General features: G+C 49.5%; 3 protein-coding genes across 3 annotated transcripts in view; 2 read left to right on the top strand and 1 right to left on the bottom strand.

The window, feature by feature from the left end:
• Nucleotides 1-7,470: 7,470 nt before the first annotated feature.
• Nucleotides 7,471-13,571, top strand: ELOVL1 (ELOVL fatty acid elongase 1). The gene is made up of 7 exons (XM_010716219.3): nucleotides 7,471-7,579; nucleotides 7,981-8,171; nucleotides 8,327-8,407; nucleotides 8,601-8,657; nucleotides 9,006-9,111; nucleotides 9,268-9,404; nucleotides 9,932-13,571. The coding sequence occupies exons 1-7, from the start codon at nucleotides 7,534-7,536 to the stop codon at nucleotides 10,184-10,186; spliced, it is 873 nt and encodes a 290-aa protein (XP_010714521.1). The 5' UTR covers nucleotides 7,471-7,533; the 3' UTR covers nucleotides 10,187-13,571.
• Nucleotides 13,572-13,908: 337 nt separating this feature from the next.
• On the bottom strand, nucleotides 13,909-18,381 carry CDC20 (cell division cycle 20). The gene is made up of 9 exons (XM_010716218.3): nucleotides 18,205-18,381; nucleotides 17,502-17,598; nucleotides 16,846-16,974; nucleotides 16,289-16,485; nucleotides 15,512-15,606; nucleotides 15,076-15,307; nucleotides 14,760-14,885; nucleotides 14,487-14,604; nucleotides 13,909-14,188 (listed from the first exon to the last, which is right to left on the bottom strand). Exons 1-9 carry the CDS (start codon nucleotides 18,364-18,366, stop codon nucleotides 14,010-14,012), a joined length of 1,335 nt encoding a protein of 444 aa, XP_010714520.1. The 5' UTR covers nucleotides 18,367-18,381; the 3' UTR covers nucleotides 13,909-14,009.
• A 99-nt stretch (nucleotides 18,382-18,480) lies between these two features.
• MED8 (mediator complex subunit 8) overlaps nucleotides 18,481-18,753 on the top strand; it is a 9,257-nt gene continuing 8,984 nt past the window's right edge. The window contains exon 1 of the mRNA XM_031554846.1: nucleotides 18,481-18,550. Coding sequence (XP_031410706.1) covers nucleotides 18,481-18,550 — 70 coding nt within the window. The remainder of the gene's footprint in view (nucleotides 18,551-18,753) is intronic.

Genomic DNA, 18,753 nt, shown 5'->3' with positions numbered 1-18,753 from the left:
TTCCTCGCAGTGAAGCGTGAGCGGCCTCCGCCGGCAGCACGGAGGCTGGGGAGCGTTCTCCTACGTAGCCCTCAGCATCAATGTGCCATTGAGAGATTCCTCTGCCCTCCTCCTCCGGTCAGGATGGCAGTACCAGGCCTCTGCCGGGAGCACAATGTTAGCTTTGAGCGCCGGCTGGTGTAGGTGCCGGTCCTCCCTCTGGCCCTTGCTCTGGAATGCCGGTGGGAGGAGGTCCCTGTCACCTTCTTGGTGGCAGCAGTACTCAGGCTGTTGTGCATGAGGTCTGTGTGTGCTGCACAACTGCAATAACTGTGGCCAAATGGTCATCTATCTGACTTCCTGTAGGCAGTGCTGGGCTTGATCTGTATTTCATGTACATGGGCCTTAGGTGGTGATACACAGTGTTGGTGAAGCTGCAGGTTTGATTTCACAAGGCCTGATGAGGCAATGTAAATGTAAGGATGCTCTGACAAGTGGGGAGGCAGTCTGTGTGCCTCAGTGTATGGACTCTTTTCCGCAACTGCTGTTGGAGCAGTGCAGAGGGGCTGCTTGATGCTGTCCCACTGGCTGTATGCATTGGTTCTGGAGGGTGGGAGGAAGTGAGGTGACTCCCAGGTGGAGGCTCATGCATTTGTTTGGTGGGCAGTGTGGGATAACACAAGGTACTTTGCTGCTAGTGCATCCCTCAGAGCATCTCATCCCCATGCCAGGGCTGTCTATGCAGCAATGCATCCATCCTGCGGTGCTGCCCAAAATTGTCCACCTTCTCTTCTGCTAGAATGCAGCCAGGGCAGATTCCTAAGTGGATGGAGCTGACCTTCCCACCAGACCTGCTGGGTGGCTTCTTAAGGATGGCTTACAGAGTCAAACAGTTGACTGAGCCCTTGGGGCTTGACTGAGGCTCCCGTATCCTTATCTTCTTCAAAGAGATGAGCCCCTTCAGCTTGTGGGTGTGAGCTGCTGCTGACAACAAATTCCTTTGAGATGCAGCATGATGCCAGCTGTTGCAGTAGACTCTCCTTGCTGCATCTTAGTGTAGGGATTAAGCCATGCCACCCACACAGCCCAGGCCTCTGTGCTCCTGCCCTGCATAGTGTTCTTGTCTCTGTTTCCCTGTAAGTCTATTAGTTATGGAGCGCTTGTATGGCCCTCTGGGACAGGAATATGATTTAGTTCTAGTAAAACTGACAGAATGGGCTCAGAAGAGGCAATAAAATCATTCTGACCTAGAGTTGTCTTGAAGCATGTTTTTTTTTTTTAGATGAAAACAAGGGATCTGTTTTTTCATGATGGAGAAAAGCTTTACATCTCCATGATGCTCTGATTCTGTTTTTTTGCATTACTGTGTGATTGACTCCGCACTGTTGTCATAGAGTGGAGGTGAGCAGTTTGTTCTCACAGCTCTTGGGCTGTGATCCTTTAGGAATGAGCTTCAAGAGGTATTGGGAATGGTACCTGAGATGACCCAAGAGATTTTGCCTGTTTCTATGCTTTTGTGCTGAATTTGTGCTACAGTGTGCCCTGCTGTCAGGTGGTGGGAGTATGTGGGCTGGAAAGTCTGGTTCCTGCCAGTCAAACAGGTGAGGCAGCCTGAGCTCCTGCAGGGAGGAGCTGGTCCCCAGGAGCTGTGAGGCTGCTGTTGCTCAGAGATGACAGGCTGTAGCTGTCAACTCCCTGCCTCAGCCTTTCCACAACAACAGGCCTGTGTCTGGCTGTATCTGGGACTGCAGTTTTGTGGGGATGCTAACTGGGCCTGGTAATTCTTGATTCTTCTTTGGAGTTTGTTTAATTTCAGGTTGATCATTCCCTTGTAGGACAAATCAGGTCATAAGCGGTCACTGAGGCAGCAAATTCTCCAGCTTTGCATGGTGTGCTCTTAGTCTGTGAGCACTGATCTAATAAACCACTTGCTCGTGGTTTGCTAATAGACTTGTTCTGTATACATAGGGAGTTATATCCCATGCTGCTTCTACTTAGTCCTAAGAGGCTTTCCTTCTCTGTATGGGACAAGTGGGAGAAGCAGTAGACTTGGCTTTCAGTGATCAATCTGCACCTGTGGAGATAATGAGGCCTCATGCTCATAAACCCTGTTAAAGGTGCCACCTGTTATGCCTTAGGGCTATTGAGCTCTGTTGTACAGCTATGATGATGCTGGAGTCTCTGGCACCTCTAGTATTGCCAGTGAACGTAACTCTTCTTGTTTGAAGGTGGTTGTGTGACTGTGCTGCCCTTTGTGCAGGGAGTAGGGAGGCCCAAAGCTGATGGTGTGGTAAATTGTAGTCAGTGAACCCTTCCGTGGGTGAGAAGTGGCTCTGAGTTTGTAATGGGCTTTTTGAATAGTCAGGGCAGAGCTATTAGAGTGATTTCAAGAGTCTTTCTGCTGCTTGCTTTGTAGACTTCAAATATCCATCTTGTTTTAGTGTCCCTGTCCAATTAGTGCTCATGCCTGGATGGGACAGCACACTGGTTATTACTGTGTAATGATTACAGACACTGTGGGAATGGGTTTGGAGCCCTCTTGTGAGGCATTTGCATGATCATGAAAGCCACAGAGATGAGCACCCTGGTATTGTGCCCATCCCACATGCAGATAGGGGTGATCAGTGTTCCTCTGCCAGAGGGCTTTGACCTACTTCTAGTAGTAGGTGTTGGGATCAGCCCATCTTGGTCTGTGTGTCCTCCTTCATCACCTACTTAATTCTATTCTTTGGGTGCTCTTTGCTATGTACCATGTAGGGCTGCTGTGTGCCATTTTTTTCAGATAGGTAGTCCAGCCATCTCTGCCTCATCTTGTACTATGCGAGTGTAACACGGTCACTGTGACAACGTTGCTTTTATTTCTAAAGAAGTTTTGCCCAGTTTCTTATTCCTTCACTCTTGTTCCTTGCAGTGTTAAAGTTTCTTCCAGTGTTGCCTCTTTGACAGCTCTCCTCTGTACTGATAGCCTGAACATGGAGTCACCATTGTTGGGTATGATAAAGAATAAGCCTACTCTGACAGCTTGCTTGGTCAGTTCAGGAAGATGCTGTCCCTGGGGAAAAAAACATGTTTGGATACAGGCCTCTCACTGCAAGTTGTTTTTCTGAGAATTTTCTGCACAAGGTTACTGAGCCCTATTGCTGCTTGTTCTTTCCCCTGTAAGCTTGGGGGCATCTGATGACTACCCAGACTCTGCAGGTTGCCTGCTAGTCTGGGAGTCTCCTCTCATTTCTTCCTTCTAGCACGCATGGGAAAGAGAGGGTGTAATCTTTATAAGATGCTGTCTAAAAGCCTAAAGGTTTTACAGCCTCTACTGGAGAGTGTATGGTGTTAACACCCACCTGCTGAGGATTAGGAAACTGCTCGGCTCCAGACAGGTCAATCACATTATGCTGCTTGGAGCTGATGTCTAAGGAGCAGTGCTTGGCCAACTCATCTCCAGTAGTGGCAGCAGCAACAGTGTTGCCAGAGCTGTTGCATAGCAAGGGCTTAAGAGTTAGCCCCTTCACTAGGAACACAACTCTTCTGTATTGACATGAAAGTATGCTGATGCTGACCGTCTCTTTTCAGGCTGTAAGCAATGTCCTTTTTTGTTCAGCATGAAATAGCTGAACCAGAGGAAGTAACGAATGTGTGATTCAAATAGGATCTCATCTGATGGTGTTAACTACAGAGTTCACCAGGAAGCTTTGTGCTGACACTTGGGCTAGGAGATCTGGGACTAGTTGTCATTAGACCCTGGTCAGTCCATCTGTCACCAGTCCTCAGAGCCAAGGTGTCAGGCTAGGGCAGCTCTGTTCTCTTACTGTACCCAAGTCTCTTGGCTTTGTTTTCCGCATCTGAAGTGTAGCATCTTGTGCTCTTGTGCCAGGCTGGTGTTCTTTGCCCTGTGACTTGGGGCTCAGGCGTTTTTCTTAGATTCTCATTTCTCTTGGGGAACAGGAAGGGGGGGGAGATTTGACTTCAGCATGTGGACAGCCATGTTCCTATTGAGTCTTCACACGATGGCTGAGATCATTCAGTGTACCACCGTATTCTTAAATACAGCTCTCCTGTTGGATGCTCTCTGCTGTATGTGCTTGAGCTTTCTTCCCAAGATGCTGTGTATTAAACTGAGTGTGCACTGTATTGTCCTCTCTTCCTCCTGGAGACGAAGCTGCAGAGGGAGAAAATCCAGTTCTCACTGCTTCATGGTAAACCTCAGTCTTTCAGCAGCTCCCCTTCAGATCTCATAGAGAGCAGGGTGCTGCTGATCAGGGATGCCCAAATTCCTGCTGCCTAGTCTCTGGTTGCTATTGTTTTATGTTGGGCAGATGCTGTTGTGCTCATCTTGATGAGTTCACTTGCATATAAGCTAAGGAGAGCTCATGCTGGAGCTGGCTGCTGTAGGTGACGGTTGGAGGTACCAGCTTGTGATGCCTTGTGTGTGTGCTTCAAAGTTGCTATGTTCTGGGGTGCTCAGTCCTGTTCTGCAGTAGCAGCTGCCATCAGCAGGTTTTCTGAACTGTAGATCCCCATGGCCCTGCTGGGAAATATGGGCTCTAAGCACTTGAAGTGTGCACAGACACTGCCAGACCCCTTTGGGGTCCAGAGCTCTGAGAGGTTGGACAGGTGTTTTTGCTGTGCTGGGGTAGAGCTGGGGGAGGATGAGCTTTGAAGGAGGCTTTTTTCCCTGGGGTTGTGGAGTTCAGCAGCAGTCAACAAGCCTTGCTGCCAGCCTGTAGGTCAGGGATGAGGGTTGGCTTGTTATCCAGTCAGTTGGTTATCTCCTGACCTTCGAGGGTTGCTGATCCCTTGGGAGCCTCATGGGGACCAAGCCTGCCATAGCCAGTTCAGCGAGGCCAGCTCTGCAGTCACCAGCCAGACAGTTTTAGTGCTGTCTGTAATTAAACTAGTGGGGAGATTATGGTGGCTTGCCTTCTTGCCTGTTATGAGAGTGATTTCTGACTTGAGTACTGATGAAATGCGAGTGCTGGCTACTAGGCTGCTGGAGCTCGCCCTGTTGCTTGTGATAGTTGCTGTATGGTGAAAGATAAGTGTTCTGAAAGGTGTGTGTGCTCTGTGAGGTAAAGTTACACGGGTTGAGCTGTTGCCTGTCACTGGTTCACAATGCTGTGGTCAGGCTGCTGGGTCTTGTTATAAAGGGCCTTGTAGTTCTTGCTGAAATAGCACAAATTGGCTGCATAGCTTGCTGGAAATCTGCAGTGTACACACTTAGTGTAAGTAAGCATCTAATCCTCAGTACTGGTTACTGGGACAGAATTTGGCCTGCTGCTCTAGCCTGCAAATGAAACTTCCCCTGAGATAGAAGTGATAACCTGTTGGTGAGTGGTGGAAGCAGATGTGTTGCAAGGCCTTCAGGCAGCGTGTGGGGTGTGTTTGTGCCCCAAGGTGCTTTGGGAAGCTCGAACCTGTTTCTTAACTTCCTTTGAGCTAATCAAGGTTCAGTTTGGGATCTCCAGTCTCCTCCCAGTTTCTTGCACAAGAGGACCAGGATCTTGGAGTCAGAGGAGATCAACTATTTCTTCTGTACTAACCTGTGTGCTGTAGACTCCTATGGTATGTTGTGTAGGGTAGCATGGTAAGAGCAGATGCCTGACTGAATACTAAATCCTCTCAATGTGCAGAGAGACCTGAAGTGTTGGTGTTGTGTGGAGGGATGAGGCACCTGGAGACTTGCAAGCCCTTTGGCTTTCCAGTGTGGGACAGCATGGAGCCCTTGTGACTCAGGAAGGCCAATGCATTTCACATCCTCTTGCCTGGCAGAAAGTAAGGCTTGGGTCTGCTCTACAATCACCCTTCTGCAGCTCCATCTGAAGGCCATGGCTACCTTTCAGGAGGTGGAAGTGAGTGAGACTTACTTGCATCTGCTTACTGAGCAAGGTAGGCTTTGGTCTCTGCTTTCAGGACCATGCAGCATGCCAGTGTGGATACCAGATCTTGCAAAGACTCAAGGACCTTGGAGTCCCTAAAAATGTGGCTGCTATTAGCTCTATTAAACAGAACAATATCCTGCTGCTGAGGGAAAAACTCATGCATTCTTTCCATAAGATTTGTAGCATAATCCTTCTAGTTCTACTCTGGTAGAAATCCTGGTGTGTGCCCAGAGCCTCTGTTCAGGACAAGACCAGTGCCTTTTCTCCCTGCATTTGGTTGAGAAGTGTAATCTGTAGCTTCTAAGCTTGTTTCTCTCTTAGGAGTGTGAGATGTAGCTCTGAGCTTGTAGGTGCCTTTGATACTATCATATCCCAGCCTGCCCCAAACAGGCAAGTGCTCCACAGAAGTCTTATGTCTTTACTAAGACTGACTCACTCAGCTTGATAAGATAAACACCGAGCTTGAAAAGTCAGGTACCTGTGCTGGGAACTAACACTTGAGGGCTACTCAATCTAGCAAATAGAGGTGTAGCTGGACGTTGTGGTCAAAGTCTGAAACTCAACAGACAAGTTTGGAGCTTGCGTGCTCTCTCTCTCTTGTGAGAGCAGCTTAAAGCTCAGTGACTTTCAAGATCTGTGCTTACTGTCCTTCCCACAGCAGAAGCCTTAAGTAGCTTTCAAGGATGCTGTAGTTCCTGCTATGCTTTTCTGGCTTCTGTTAAGTGTGGAGAGGGATAATCTTAGTGCCTGGAAGTGCCTTCTCTGTTGCCAACAAAGGTTCCTGGGGTCTCTGGGGGTGCTGGCTGCTCTGCAGCCTCACTTGAAGGGGTACTTTAGGCAGTGATCTGAAAGGGCTTGTTGGAGGGAGGTAAGTGGCACTACCCAGTTCAGTGGAGCAGGGTGTGAATGGGTGAGCACAGAGCTAGCACTGCTGCTGTGGTGGTACAGACTTGCTGTCTTAAGTGGTGAATGGGAAGGCAAATAGCAGGCCACTATGATTGATGCCATTTTGGTGCTTCGTAGCCTTGTGTGGTGCTTGCTGCTGTCCTGCCTGGTCAAACTTGAAGGAGGGATGCTGGTGTGACTGCTACTGGATGCTCCCTGGTGGGAAAAAAGGTCACTTCAGCCTCTCAGCTGTAGCTTGAATCAGCATGTGCTTCCTGATGGTGGCAGCAGTAATCCTCCAGGGAGTCTGCCATGGGGGGGGACCCATTTCTCCAGGCCCGTGTTCGTGAAGTGATTCCTGTGCCTCTTGGAGGAAGGGATAGGATGGATGGGATTTCTGCTCTGCAACATCATGGCTGTGAGCGGTGTTAACACTTGAGCGTGTTACAGCAAGAATAAGATCAAGGAGATGTAGATGCGGTGCTTGGGCTGGAAGCTTCCTTAAATGAAATGTTAGAATCTGCCTTGGAAGAACTGCAGGTGATAGATGAAGTGGTTTCCAGCAGAGCTGAGGAGACAGGATCAGGTTCATGGAAGAGTAGGAGGTGCATGGCTTCACTGGATGCTTGTTTATAATCAGTTGGAAGTAACGACAACCAGGTAATCATGACAGGACCCCTGAAGCTGAGCTCAAGATGTGATGTTGTGTAGGGCTGTGCTCTGCAAGCTGCCTTCCTGGGTCAACCGCTGCCTGATCTGCCCTTCCTCTCTCCACAGACATACTGCCACTACCATGGAGGGGATTGTGACTATGTATCAGGACTTCATGAAGAAAGCAGGTAAGTGGCTCTATGCAGATGCAGGGTGGGTGGCATTATGTGCTGTGCTGCCACAGGCCTGGGGGTGTGTTCTGACATATCTGATATAACGCAGGTCTAGCCGTGTTCTGCCCTAATATAAGTGCAGCTCTGGGGTTTTTAGGCTACCTGAGACTGTCTTGCCTCAGTGTCTATTGGGGCATTTGTGCCCTCCTCCAGGCAGCTCTGAAGCACAGCTTCAGGCTGTATTTTATACAGCTTTGCTGGGTTCTCCAGTCTCTGTTACCAGGATGCCCCTTGCCTGTACTCCTGTCCTTGGAGAATGGGGTTTTCATGTCCTTCACTTTATTCTGGTGTTATCACTGCTGTTAGCAGATCGGGGTTGGGATGCTGACTGCTGTGTACCTTGGCTTTCTCCACAGACCCCCGCATTGCTGATTATCCACTGATGCAGTCCCCGTTCCTTGTGTTGGGCATCCTTCTGGCATATGTCTACTTTGTACTCTCCTTGGGTCCCCGGCTAATGGCAAACAGGAAGCCTTTAAACCTGAAGAAGTTCATGGTGCTATATAACTTCTTCCTGGTGGGACTCTCACTCTACATAGTCTATGAGGTGAGTTGCCAGCAGGTTGTCTGGCACATACAAAGCAATCCATGCAGGCTGTGTGGGTCATGGAAGAGTGCTTCGTGGGTTCTTCTCTGGTATTTTGAGCAGGGCTGGGAAATGCAGTGGCTTGTGTATTGGACCTCACTCTGCTCTTGTTGCAGTTTCTGATGGCAGGGTGGCTTACTGGGTACACCTGGCGATGTGACCCTGTGGACTTCTCACAAGACCCCAAGGCCCTCAGGGTGAGTTCTCTTGTCTCTCATGAGTAGGGATGGCTTTCAGTGCTTGCGGGACAGCAAATTCCCTGCCTCTCCTTTGAGGCAAATGACTTGGTATCTGGCTTTTAGTGTCACTCCAGGGTTCCTGTCTGATGGGATCTGGTCACGGGGCATGTTCTGACTGACATGGGTCTCATGTTAACTTGTTCTATTACAGATGGTCAGTGTTGCTTGGCTGTTTGTCTTTTCCAAGTTCATTGAACTGACAGACACGGTAAGTTACTGGAGAGGCCTTGTTCTTGGAAACTTAATCACTGCTTTGGGCAGGAATTTGAGGCCCAGTGTACTTGAGGTGATAGGTGCCTCCTTTGGCCCTTACAGTCTGAACTGCTGGTGGTTCTATCTGATATCACTGATGGGGAGATCACTCTGGCAATCACAGAGGCTACTTCTATCATAACTCTGGAAACTGTGGGGTACCTTAATGTGTGGTTACAATGATCTTGGGGGGGGAGGGGGGGGGGGGAAGCATCATTGAGACCAAACACTAATGTGGTGGTCTGGGGTTATTTCACCTACTCCCAGAATGCTGACCTTTGATGCTGCTGGGCTCTCATTGCAGGTCATCTTTGTCCTGAGGAAGAAGAATGAACAGGTCACATTCCTGCACCTTTTCCATCACTCTGTTCTGCCCTGGAGCTGGTGGTGGGGAGCAAAGTTTGGACCAGGTAAGATAGGAAATGGCCAGAGGAAAGGTGGAGTTGGTATCAGCTAAACAAGGAAGGCATTTTTTTTACTACTGCTGGGCTCCTAGGAATTTTTCTCTTGGTAATACTGTTTTGCTGCAGATGATTGACTTATTCTTGTGCACATGTGTCTAACAGGGGGAATGGGATCATTCCATGCCATGATCAATTCCATGGTGCATGTGGTCATGTACTTCTACTATGGGCTCTCAGCAGCAGGACCTGCCTTCCAAAAGTACCTGTGGTGGAAAAAGCACATCACAGCCATCCAGCTGGTAAGTCTGTGCCAGACTTGTCCCATGTCTGTCAGCCACTTCATGTTGACTGCTTTACCACAAAGAGGGAAAAATATCCTCAGCCCACTCCTGCCATCCACCAGAAGGTCCAGGTGCTTCTGTAGTAGTAGTGTATGTCCTCAGCCTCTGATGTGAATGGCAGATCAGCGCTTGTACTTATAGAAGATGCAACCAAGAGCTGTAGTTCTTTCTCAGTGTTCCACTCTGGGTTTCTAGCAGCTCTGTCCTGCTGTGGCCTCTGATAGCCCTAACAGCCTGGTGAGGGCATGGAGACTGCTCAGCCTGCTGTCTCTGGGCTGCAGGTGTGTTGGGAGGGTGATAGACAAACACTGCTTTAAAAGTCATGCTTGCATCTTCCAGCTACAGGTGGCTGCTCCTCTCTATAAGAACCTGTATTTAGAATGGGCATAGAGACTACAGATCTAATTTAGAAAAAAGGTATATAGTGGGAGATCGTTAAGCCAACTCTCATGAGATATTTGTTTCTGTTCTGCCTTGTTCCCCAGGCACAGTTTGTGATCGTCTCCGTCCACATCTCCCAGTACTACTTCATGCCCAGCTGCCAGTACCAGTTTCCCATCTTCATCCACCTTATCTGGATTTATGGGACCATCTTCTTCATCCTCTTCTCCAACTTCTGGTACCAGTCCTACACCAAAGGCAAACGATTGCCCAGGGTGGCTCAGCAAGCAGCCCAGCACAATGGTAGCAGCATCCATGAGAATGGCACTGTCACCAACGGCAAGGTCAAAGCCAACTAGAGGGCAGCCTGGCCCTCCCAGAGCCAATGAGAGCCCCGGGGCAGAGGCAGCTGGGACCTGTTCCCCTGCTCCTGGGTGCTACTAGCCAAGTCAAGTGCCTACAGACTGTTGTACCCTTGTGCCCAGCCCTGCTGTCCTCTGTCTGCATGCCCAGCCCCTCTGCTCTGAGCAGCTGTGGGCAACTTCTGCTCTTGGGAGGGCTTGTGCTGTTTCTCACTGTTGTTGAACAGAGAGACAGCTGCCTGCATCACAACTTGGGGCTGCAGTCCCATTCCAGTGTTTCCAAAGGAATTCCCCCAAGTGCCTGCATCTGGCCCTTCTGCCTGGGGGCCATTTCCTTCTGAGTAGGACCAAAAGAAGAGACTGATCCCTGTCCTGGTGCCCTCTCCTCTTCCCTGGCTCATTAGAGCCTGTGTGGATGAAGTGACTTGTCCCTGGTTGCTTGCTGCTGCCAGCTCAAGCGTGAGTGCTCCTGCTCTACCATGCCTTGTGCCACTTTGTTCCACGCCACAATGCTGTGTGTCCCTTGTGGTCCCTGTATACCCAGGTGGTGGTGAGGGGGTCCTGCCCTGGTGTCTGTGCTCAGGTGTGGCTGTGGAGGATGTAGGGGCAGCAAATATGGGGTACTTAAAGGCCCAAAGCTGCCCAGTACAATACACATGCCTTATGCCTAGTACGAAGTGGGGTTGTGACAGCCTGAAATGCCTCTACCATATAATAAGCCCAGGTTGCCTTGCATTTCTTTCCTGTGCCTGGGTGGAGTGCTGAGCATGTGCTTTTAGCCATGCTTATATGTGATCCAGAATAGCAGCTGGTGGCTTGTTCTGGAGTAAGGGAGGCCAAGCTCACTGTGCTTTGGGTGACTTACATTCCTGCAAACTCAAGACTTGAGCAATAATTGCCTCTAGAGTTGTCTGCTGGGCTCTCCTGTCTGGAACTGGCTCTGCTCTGGCCTGATGTGAGCACAGTGGAGAATGGTTGTAGCATACTCTGCTATGGTGTAATGAGAAACACCTCTTGCCTTCACAGATTCTGCTAGGCTTGAGTGAAGATGTGCTCTGCCATTCAGCAGGGCAGTGCAGTGGCTCTCCTGGGCCTGGTGCTTGTTGCCTGCTCTGACTAACCAAAGCTATGTTAGTAGCCTTAAGGATGAGGTGAAGGAGCCAGGCCCAGTCAGATTGGGCTGCTCTTCTATCACAAATAAACAGACAGAAGGAGAAATGGCTCTGCCCCCTTTGTTTTCCTGGCTTGCTGTGCTGTGAAGCTGTTCCAGCTGCTTGGTCCTGCCCAGTGGTTTTGGAGGCAGGGCTGGGAGAAGCAGCTGGTGTAGCAGGTTTGTGCTGGTGGGGAGAGGGCTGTACTGTGCTGATGAAGCAGATGGCAGATTGTTTCCAAGTGCTTTGGTAGAGGGGTGCTCAGGGCAGGAAGTGTATCAAGGCTCCTGTTGTGAAAGTGGCTCCACCCTGTTAAAGAATGGCTGGGGTGGAACAGAGGTGTGGGCTGGGACCTGGGCCAGCAGAAGCTGCTGCTGCTTTTCAGAAATCCTGTCCTGGCTCTAGTGCAGAATTGTGGTGGAGTGGGGATTAGAGACTCTGGCAACCCAGGTTATGGGGAAAACAGCAGGGAGGCCAGCCAGATGCTTTCTGAAGAGGAGGGAAAGGAATCTATTTAAAGCTGTTGCCATCTTTGAGTGATGCTGAAGTGCTGGTCTCTGCAGAAAGCATTTCAGGCTGGACAGGATAGTTTCCACTGCTGCTTTCTTGCTCCTGCTATAGCAGTGCATCTTCCTCAGCTGGGTTCTGTTCCCCTTTACCAGCTGAAACAGTTTGGCTTTTATGCAGAGTGGTCAGTGCTGCCTTCCCCGAGTGCTGACTCAACCCTGAGCATTGGGCTGGGTAGCCAGCCAGCTTATGTGGCAAGGAGGAATGCATGAACCCAGAAGACCTGCAGGTGAGTTTCACTGTAGATTCGATTGTGGTGTGGGAGGGCTTTAGTGGAAGTGTAGCCAAAGCCCTGCAGCTGGGTTTGGTGTGGGTGAGAGCTCAGTTGCTTCTGCCTTGCCTCACTGCACATCTCTTAGGAGGGAGGACAGGCTGCTGCCCTGTAGACATTCTTCCCCTGGTGCTGTTCTGGGGGTAGGGACTGAGAGGAGAGTTCTGGTCCTTGCTAAAGTGGTGGCATATCAGCTCAGTGCTCAGAACTCACAGTTGGAACAGGAGGTAGTCCAGCTGAGACAGAGTGCTGCCATTGTTTAGCTTCCTTTCCCCTCCCTGTTTCTAGCTGGCTCTTAGTGAAGACAGGACTGTCCTTGCTTTTGCCTGAAATAGTAACAGGAGTTTAAACTACTTACACTTGATATTCTGAAAGAGGGCTGCTCCTTCTGTGTGCTCTGTATGCCCTTCCTCCAATTGTTCCTATTAGCTTGTGATCTTTCCATGGGTGGGCTGTGGAGCTTAGTCATTTATTCCCTGTTGGGGGCAGACAGTTCCAAACTGTGTTTACACCCTATATAGCAGTTGCTGGGCTTGCATGTGAACCTAGTCCCCTCCTTCCCTCTAGGGCAGCTGGGCCAGTATGGGGCCAAGGGAAGAACACTGTAATCCCATCTCCTTCCAGTAATGCTCAGGGGAATTTCAAGAGCCATGTAGAAGCAGTTTCTGGAGGTATGTGCGAAGGACGCAGGCAAGCTAAGCCCTGAGTAAGATAAACCACTATTACATTGGGATAGGTGGAAAAACTGCTTTCAGACATGCAAAGCCTTCTTTCCAGAGCCAGGAATAGATGACAAGTGAGACTTAGTAGTGGAAACCACAGAGCAGCAAACTTGCCTTAACTTCCATCACTGGGGCAAGGCTCTTAAAGCAGCAGCCCAGGCCTGGGAAGGGAACTAATCTTGTGAGTTCTTCCTTGTAGGATCCACTTGCTGCCCTGAGCTTTGCATGTGAGGGGAAATTGACCTCATCTGCCCCTAGCCTTCCTTTGCTCTTCCAGGTGACAGGTGTTGGGCACAGGGGTCACTCCTGTGCTCAAGCTCTGCCTGTCTACCTCCTCTTCCTCCTTCTGCAGCTGCTGCGATGCCATACTCCCCTTTACCAGCATTGTGTGTAGCCCTTCTTTGCTGCCCATGGTACAGCACACAATGCTATCACCTGCCCCCCCTTGAAGGCTTCTGTCTGCTTAAATTGCACTTAAATGGCAGAAGTGGATGGAACCTGGTGCAGCATGGCACTGTATGAAAAGGAAGGGGAAAGCAGGCTATGAGTTGCATAGGCTTTGCTATAAGCTGCTTTGTGTACACTAAGATGCTATTCACAGCTCTCCAGGCTTCCCGAGATAGCCCATGCTGGGTGGGTGCACAGTACCCTGGTGCAGCCCTACAGCCTCAGACGATGCAGTTCCACATTCAGAATAGCATGGCAGCTGTAGCCAGGGTGGTCTTTGCTCAGGGCTCAGGTAAAGTTTCACTGTATCCTTTAGTTTAAGATGTTCAAAGGGAGGGGGATGTTGCCGGTATGACTTTACTAGAGGAAGGATTGAAGAGAGCTTGCTTTACAGGCACAGACTAGATACTAACTTCATCTTGAGAAGAGTTACTGCTGCCAGTTGTGAAGCCCACATTGTAAGCTGGCCCTAAAAACAGAGCTCTACTTCTTGCCCAGAAAACAAACCTCAGGGAAGTTTCTTATTGATCTAAGCTACAGATGGCACTTTCTTCCATCAGCTTTAAAAGGCAAAGGCAAATTAAAGCTGTTTATTAACATTTAAAATACTGTACAGTGTGTAAGCCCATGTTCCAACTTCCCACAGCACCAACTCTGTGCACTTATCGGATGCCCTGGTGAATGATGCTGCTTTTGGCACTGTTTGCCTTCTCTTTTTCTTTCTTCTTTATGGGATCCATCTCAAAACAGCGCCAAAGCCGCAGTGTTTCATCAGCAGCTGCAGATGCTACTGTTACACCATCTGGGCTCATGGTTAAGTTCAGAACTCGGGCAGTATGACCTAAGGAAGAATACAGTCAGGGCTGTGCTGATTCTAAGTGCAGCCATGGTTTCCCCCCATCTCTTGCACTTGTGTCCCTCATAAGCCTCAACAGCCTGCATCAGTGCCCCATAACATACTGAAGCCTTATGAGGCCACAGCCTTGGCTTACAATTGCAGCATGTAAGCTTCTAGAGGATGTCCCTGGACACTTTTTTATTATTATTGGTGCTTCAGGTTAGACAAGTAACAGACTACTTGAACTGAGGACTGAATCTGCCCTCAGCCCTCCCTTCCTCAGGCAAAGAGCCCAGCTTACCTCGAAGTTCAGTGACCTTGGCCATTGTTGGGTACTTCCATATCACTAACTGATTCTGTGCAAAGCCATGGCCTGAAATGAACTCTTTATAGGTTGTTGACCACAGGATAGAACAGACCTGTGAAGAGGCAGAAATACTATGAAGACACACAAGCTACTTGTGCTAATGTTCATCAGCAAGGATGAGCCCCTGATGGCTCCCTGACCTGTCCCAGGCCTCAGGAGCCATCATGTGTGCCAGAAAGAATCTTATCACCATGATGTTTGTCTCACCTGGGAGTGGGCATCAACAGCACTGAGACAGGTGCCGGAACAGACATTCCAGATGCGGATGTGTCTGTCGCTGGTTCCACCTCCAGTAGCTAGAACATTTGACTGCCACGGACACCATGCCACAGCCTGAGGAAGAATCAATTCATTTTAAGAAGTACAAAAGGCAGCCTGTTCCCTATTGCATCTTCCAAAGCTCGGGCCACAGCAGCTCCAGGGTAGCCTCCCTCCAACAGGGCAGGGACTACAGCAAGTGCTACACACCTGCTTTTCACACAGACATGTCCCCACACTATCCACACAGCAGACCTGCACTCACCTTGACAGCACCCTGGTGCTGAGTGAAGGTCTGTACAGGAGTGAAGTCTCCGCTGTCTCCCTGGACAGATGGCCAGATGTTCACCAGGTTGTCATTGCCACCACTGGCCAGGTAGCGGCCATCTAGAGACCACTTCAGTCCGCACACTTCTTGTGTATGGCCAGTGAGAGTGGCCACGTGGTGCTCAGCCACTCTGACATCATGGTGGTGGATGTGGCCAGTTCGTGACCCACTGCAGAGAGGAGATGCAGTGTCAGACTTGCTCATTTTCACCAAAAGCTGTTTTTGTGCTATTGCAAAGCTGCCTTTTTTGCCATTGTGTTTCAACCAGTGTTAACCACCATCACTGGCCTGTTGACATGAGCAGAGCAGCCACAGAACTTCTTCACAACTGACTGTGTCCAGCAGCTGGAAGCTGCTTCACCCCCAGCTTTACCTGGAGAGGATGTAGCTGTTCCAGCTGAGGGACCCCACACGAGAAGAATGGCTGGTCATACTTCGGAGACGCTTCTGCTGCTGTATGTCCCATAGCTAGAGAGGCAAGAGTATTATATTCCCCAGCTGGTAAGGAACAGCAGCACTGTTGCTTTGCCAGGAAACTTTACTACACAGGCTCTGGCATTTGACCTTTTCTGTATGGGAACAGCAATTAATTTCTCATGTACGAAACAGAGTTATTCCAGACATCAGAATATCCCTAAAGTCTGCCTTGCTGCTGAAGTTCATCACTGACCACAGGTGGGTGGGGACACTTCCCTTATACTAGTCTTAGCTTAGCACCCTCAGCATCACAAGACAGAGGCTGTAACCACTAATAGTCATAAGAGCACAGTAAGGATTCCCACTGCAGTGAAGGTCACTTACAGCCTTTTGGAGAGCAGATGACAGAGCTGTAAGAAACTACTTAAAATTTGTGCTACCTAATGATGATGTGAGCATAAGGGCACCTTCAGACAATATTGCTCTCGGGCAGAGAAGCACATCAGTGTCAAGTTCTCTACAGGCCTCTGTCACAAGTCATCCACTTCACCCCTTTGCTCCCACAATGGGCAGCAATTCACTGAATCATAACAAAAAAAAACTAGTCCTAGAACACTCTTCTTCCCTGTGCTAAGGATAAAGACAAGTCAGAACACACTGTATCTTTCCTGTGCTAGCCAAGACTTTGTTTCAGGGCCCCACAGTAGACCACCTCTCATTTTACTGCACTCACCTGGACCTCAGCATTTCTTGTGCCGACAGCAAGGTAGTTTCCTTCTTTAATCCATGACAGAGAGGATACGTAATCATCTGGATTCTCTATCTGCAGCAGCTGGATGATTTCCCCAGAAGAGTGATTCCACAGATAAACGCAGTTGTCCAGAGCCACTGCCAGGAAGTTCTGAGAGCTCCAGTCAATGAGATTCAGATCTACAATTTGGAAGAGCAGTGCAGCTGACACAGTGCTTATATGCAGAGCCCCACCCACATCTTCACACAGCACAGAAGTGAACTATTTTCACTAATGCTGAATGCCATATCTCCCACCTGCACCAGCCACGTGTGCATGCAGGGAAGGGGCAGCCTCCAGGGATCCACCATGCCCAGTCAAGTAGCCCCAATTCAAGTCACCCACATGGTGCTTTGGACTACTAGGCAGCACAAAGACACTCAAGAACTGGACAATGCCAATCTGGGTGCATGAGGAACTGAAACAGCCCAATTAGAGAGTTTCAGTTCAGACCATGTTGGCCCCACTGCAAAATTATCTCAACGCTGCAGCCTACTTACAGTAGTCATTGCGAATCTCTGGTGCATCCAGGATCCGGTCTGGCATTGAGGGAATGTATCTACCATGCTTCCTACTGGAAGCAGGTGTAGTCTTCTGGCTGTAGAGCACTTTCAGGTTATTCTGATAGCCTGTGTGCAGAGAAACAGCTTTGATATCCTGCTTCGTCCTGACCATTCACCCAACTAGAAAACCCCTTCAGTTAGAACAAAGCCCTGGAGAAGATATGTGGATATCAGAGCACTGTGTTATAGCCTTACTGACAGTATTAATTACTGAATCGGAGTGGTTCCCAATTCACAAGAACATGTTTAACTGACTATTGCTATTAACTTTCTTGCCTAGGAAGTTTGAAGCTTTTACAGGCAGACTTCAGGAAAATACGTTATCTGCAGTACAAGTTAACAAGTGGCAGTCATAACCCAGCTTTTATAAAACAATGAGAAACCTCACACAAACAACATGCCAGCTGTTATGCCAACCCCTGAACTTCAGGAAACCTGAGAGAGATTCCAGTGTGCAAAGAACTCTGAGATGCAGTCAGCTGATCTCTCCCACGGCCAGAAATAGGGCCACATGTGTTGCAGTTCCCCACAGAGATCTCTGTACCTAAGTCCCTCAAACAGACCCTGCATTGCACCACCCTGACTCTGCATACCTTCTGGAGCATTCTGTGGCTTTCCACTAAGGCGGAGAATCTTAGCCTCTTCTACATCAAAGCCATTAAGATTCACTGCCCAGGATTTCTGTTGCTCCTAGAAAAACAAATTACCCTCAGCAAGACTCATTTGAAATACCACCTTTAAACAAAACTGCAGCTGGTAGAAGACAGTTTGGTTGCACTGTGGGATTCAGCTGCATACAGGCAACTCAAAGTAGGTTTTTCCTCAGAAACCATCAGCAGGACACAGTGCTGTTTTCATGCAGAAAGCTATAGTCACAAGGGACCAAATGCTTCATAAACACATTTCAGAGCGCTATGTGCACATTCCAGAATTGTTCCCCATGCAGACATTGTCCTACAATAGCTAGCGCCAGCAGTTTCACAGTGCTCAGGCTCACAGGTCTCTGTAACCTCTATTTAAAAGTCTCAGTAGCCCAAGTTCCACTGTCAGAAGCTGCACAGACCAAAGCAGAAGCCTGTGCTTAAAGAAATACCTCTGCAGAGCAGCTATGTGCTCAGCCCACACGTGCAGGCTGCGCACAGGTTCCACTTGCAGGCTCCCAAAGGCCCAGCGCTAGAAGTGGAGCTGGTGGGGACCTTCAGCCCCATGCCTGCTTTTAGAGGCTGCTTCTCTGTGACAAGTCACAAAGGATTAGATATTTAGTGACAATCATATGAATCTCAGTACTGTGCTCACCTTCTTGGTAGGGGAATTTTCAGCAGGGTCATTTTCTTTGGTTAGGAGGAAATTGGCCATTTCCATCTGCATAGCGCTGCGGTTGGGAATGTAGCGATCCCCCCCAGCTTTTGTTGGGGTGCTCTGGACTTTGGATCCAGATTTGCCTGCGTTCACATACATAAATATTGTTTTAGAGATACCCAGGGAGTTCGCATTCGACAAACTTCCAAAACAAAACGAACACCGTTTCCAAGAGGCACTTTAGCAGTTTAGCCTACAGCAGAGACAAGCTCCATGACCGCAGCGGGGCTCAGAGCACACAAGCCGCTCGAGCCGCATTTCGCAGCTATTCCCAACCTCCCCCGTACCTCCTCGCATAAAGGCACCGAGCTCAGATCGGGAGCAGCCACAGAGATAACGCCCAGGGTCTGCCACAACAACAGCGCCAGGGCTCACGGAGGAGGGGAGGCCATTTCCCCCGTTACAGCGCACGGAGCGGACAAGGCTCCCGCACCGCGTCCCAGCAGAGCCGCATCCCGCGGCCGGCCGATGGGCTGAGAGCGGCGG

Source organism: Meleagris gallopavo, chromosome 10 (assembly GCF_000146605.3).
Source record: "Meleagris gallopavo isolate NT-WF06-2002-E0010 breed Aviagen turkey brand Nicholas breeding stock chromosome 10, Turkey_5.1, whole genome shotgun sequence".
Classification (NCBI taxonomy): Eukaryota; Metazoa; Chordata; class Aves; order Galliformes; family Phasianidae; genus Meleagris; species Meleagris gallopavo.
Note: the sequence above shows the minus strand (reverse complement) of the source record. Positions and strands in the feature narration are given on the sequence as shown.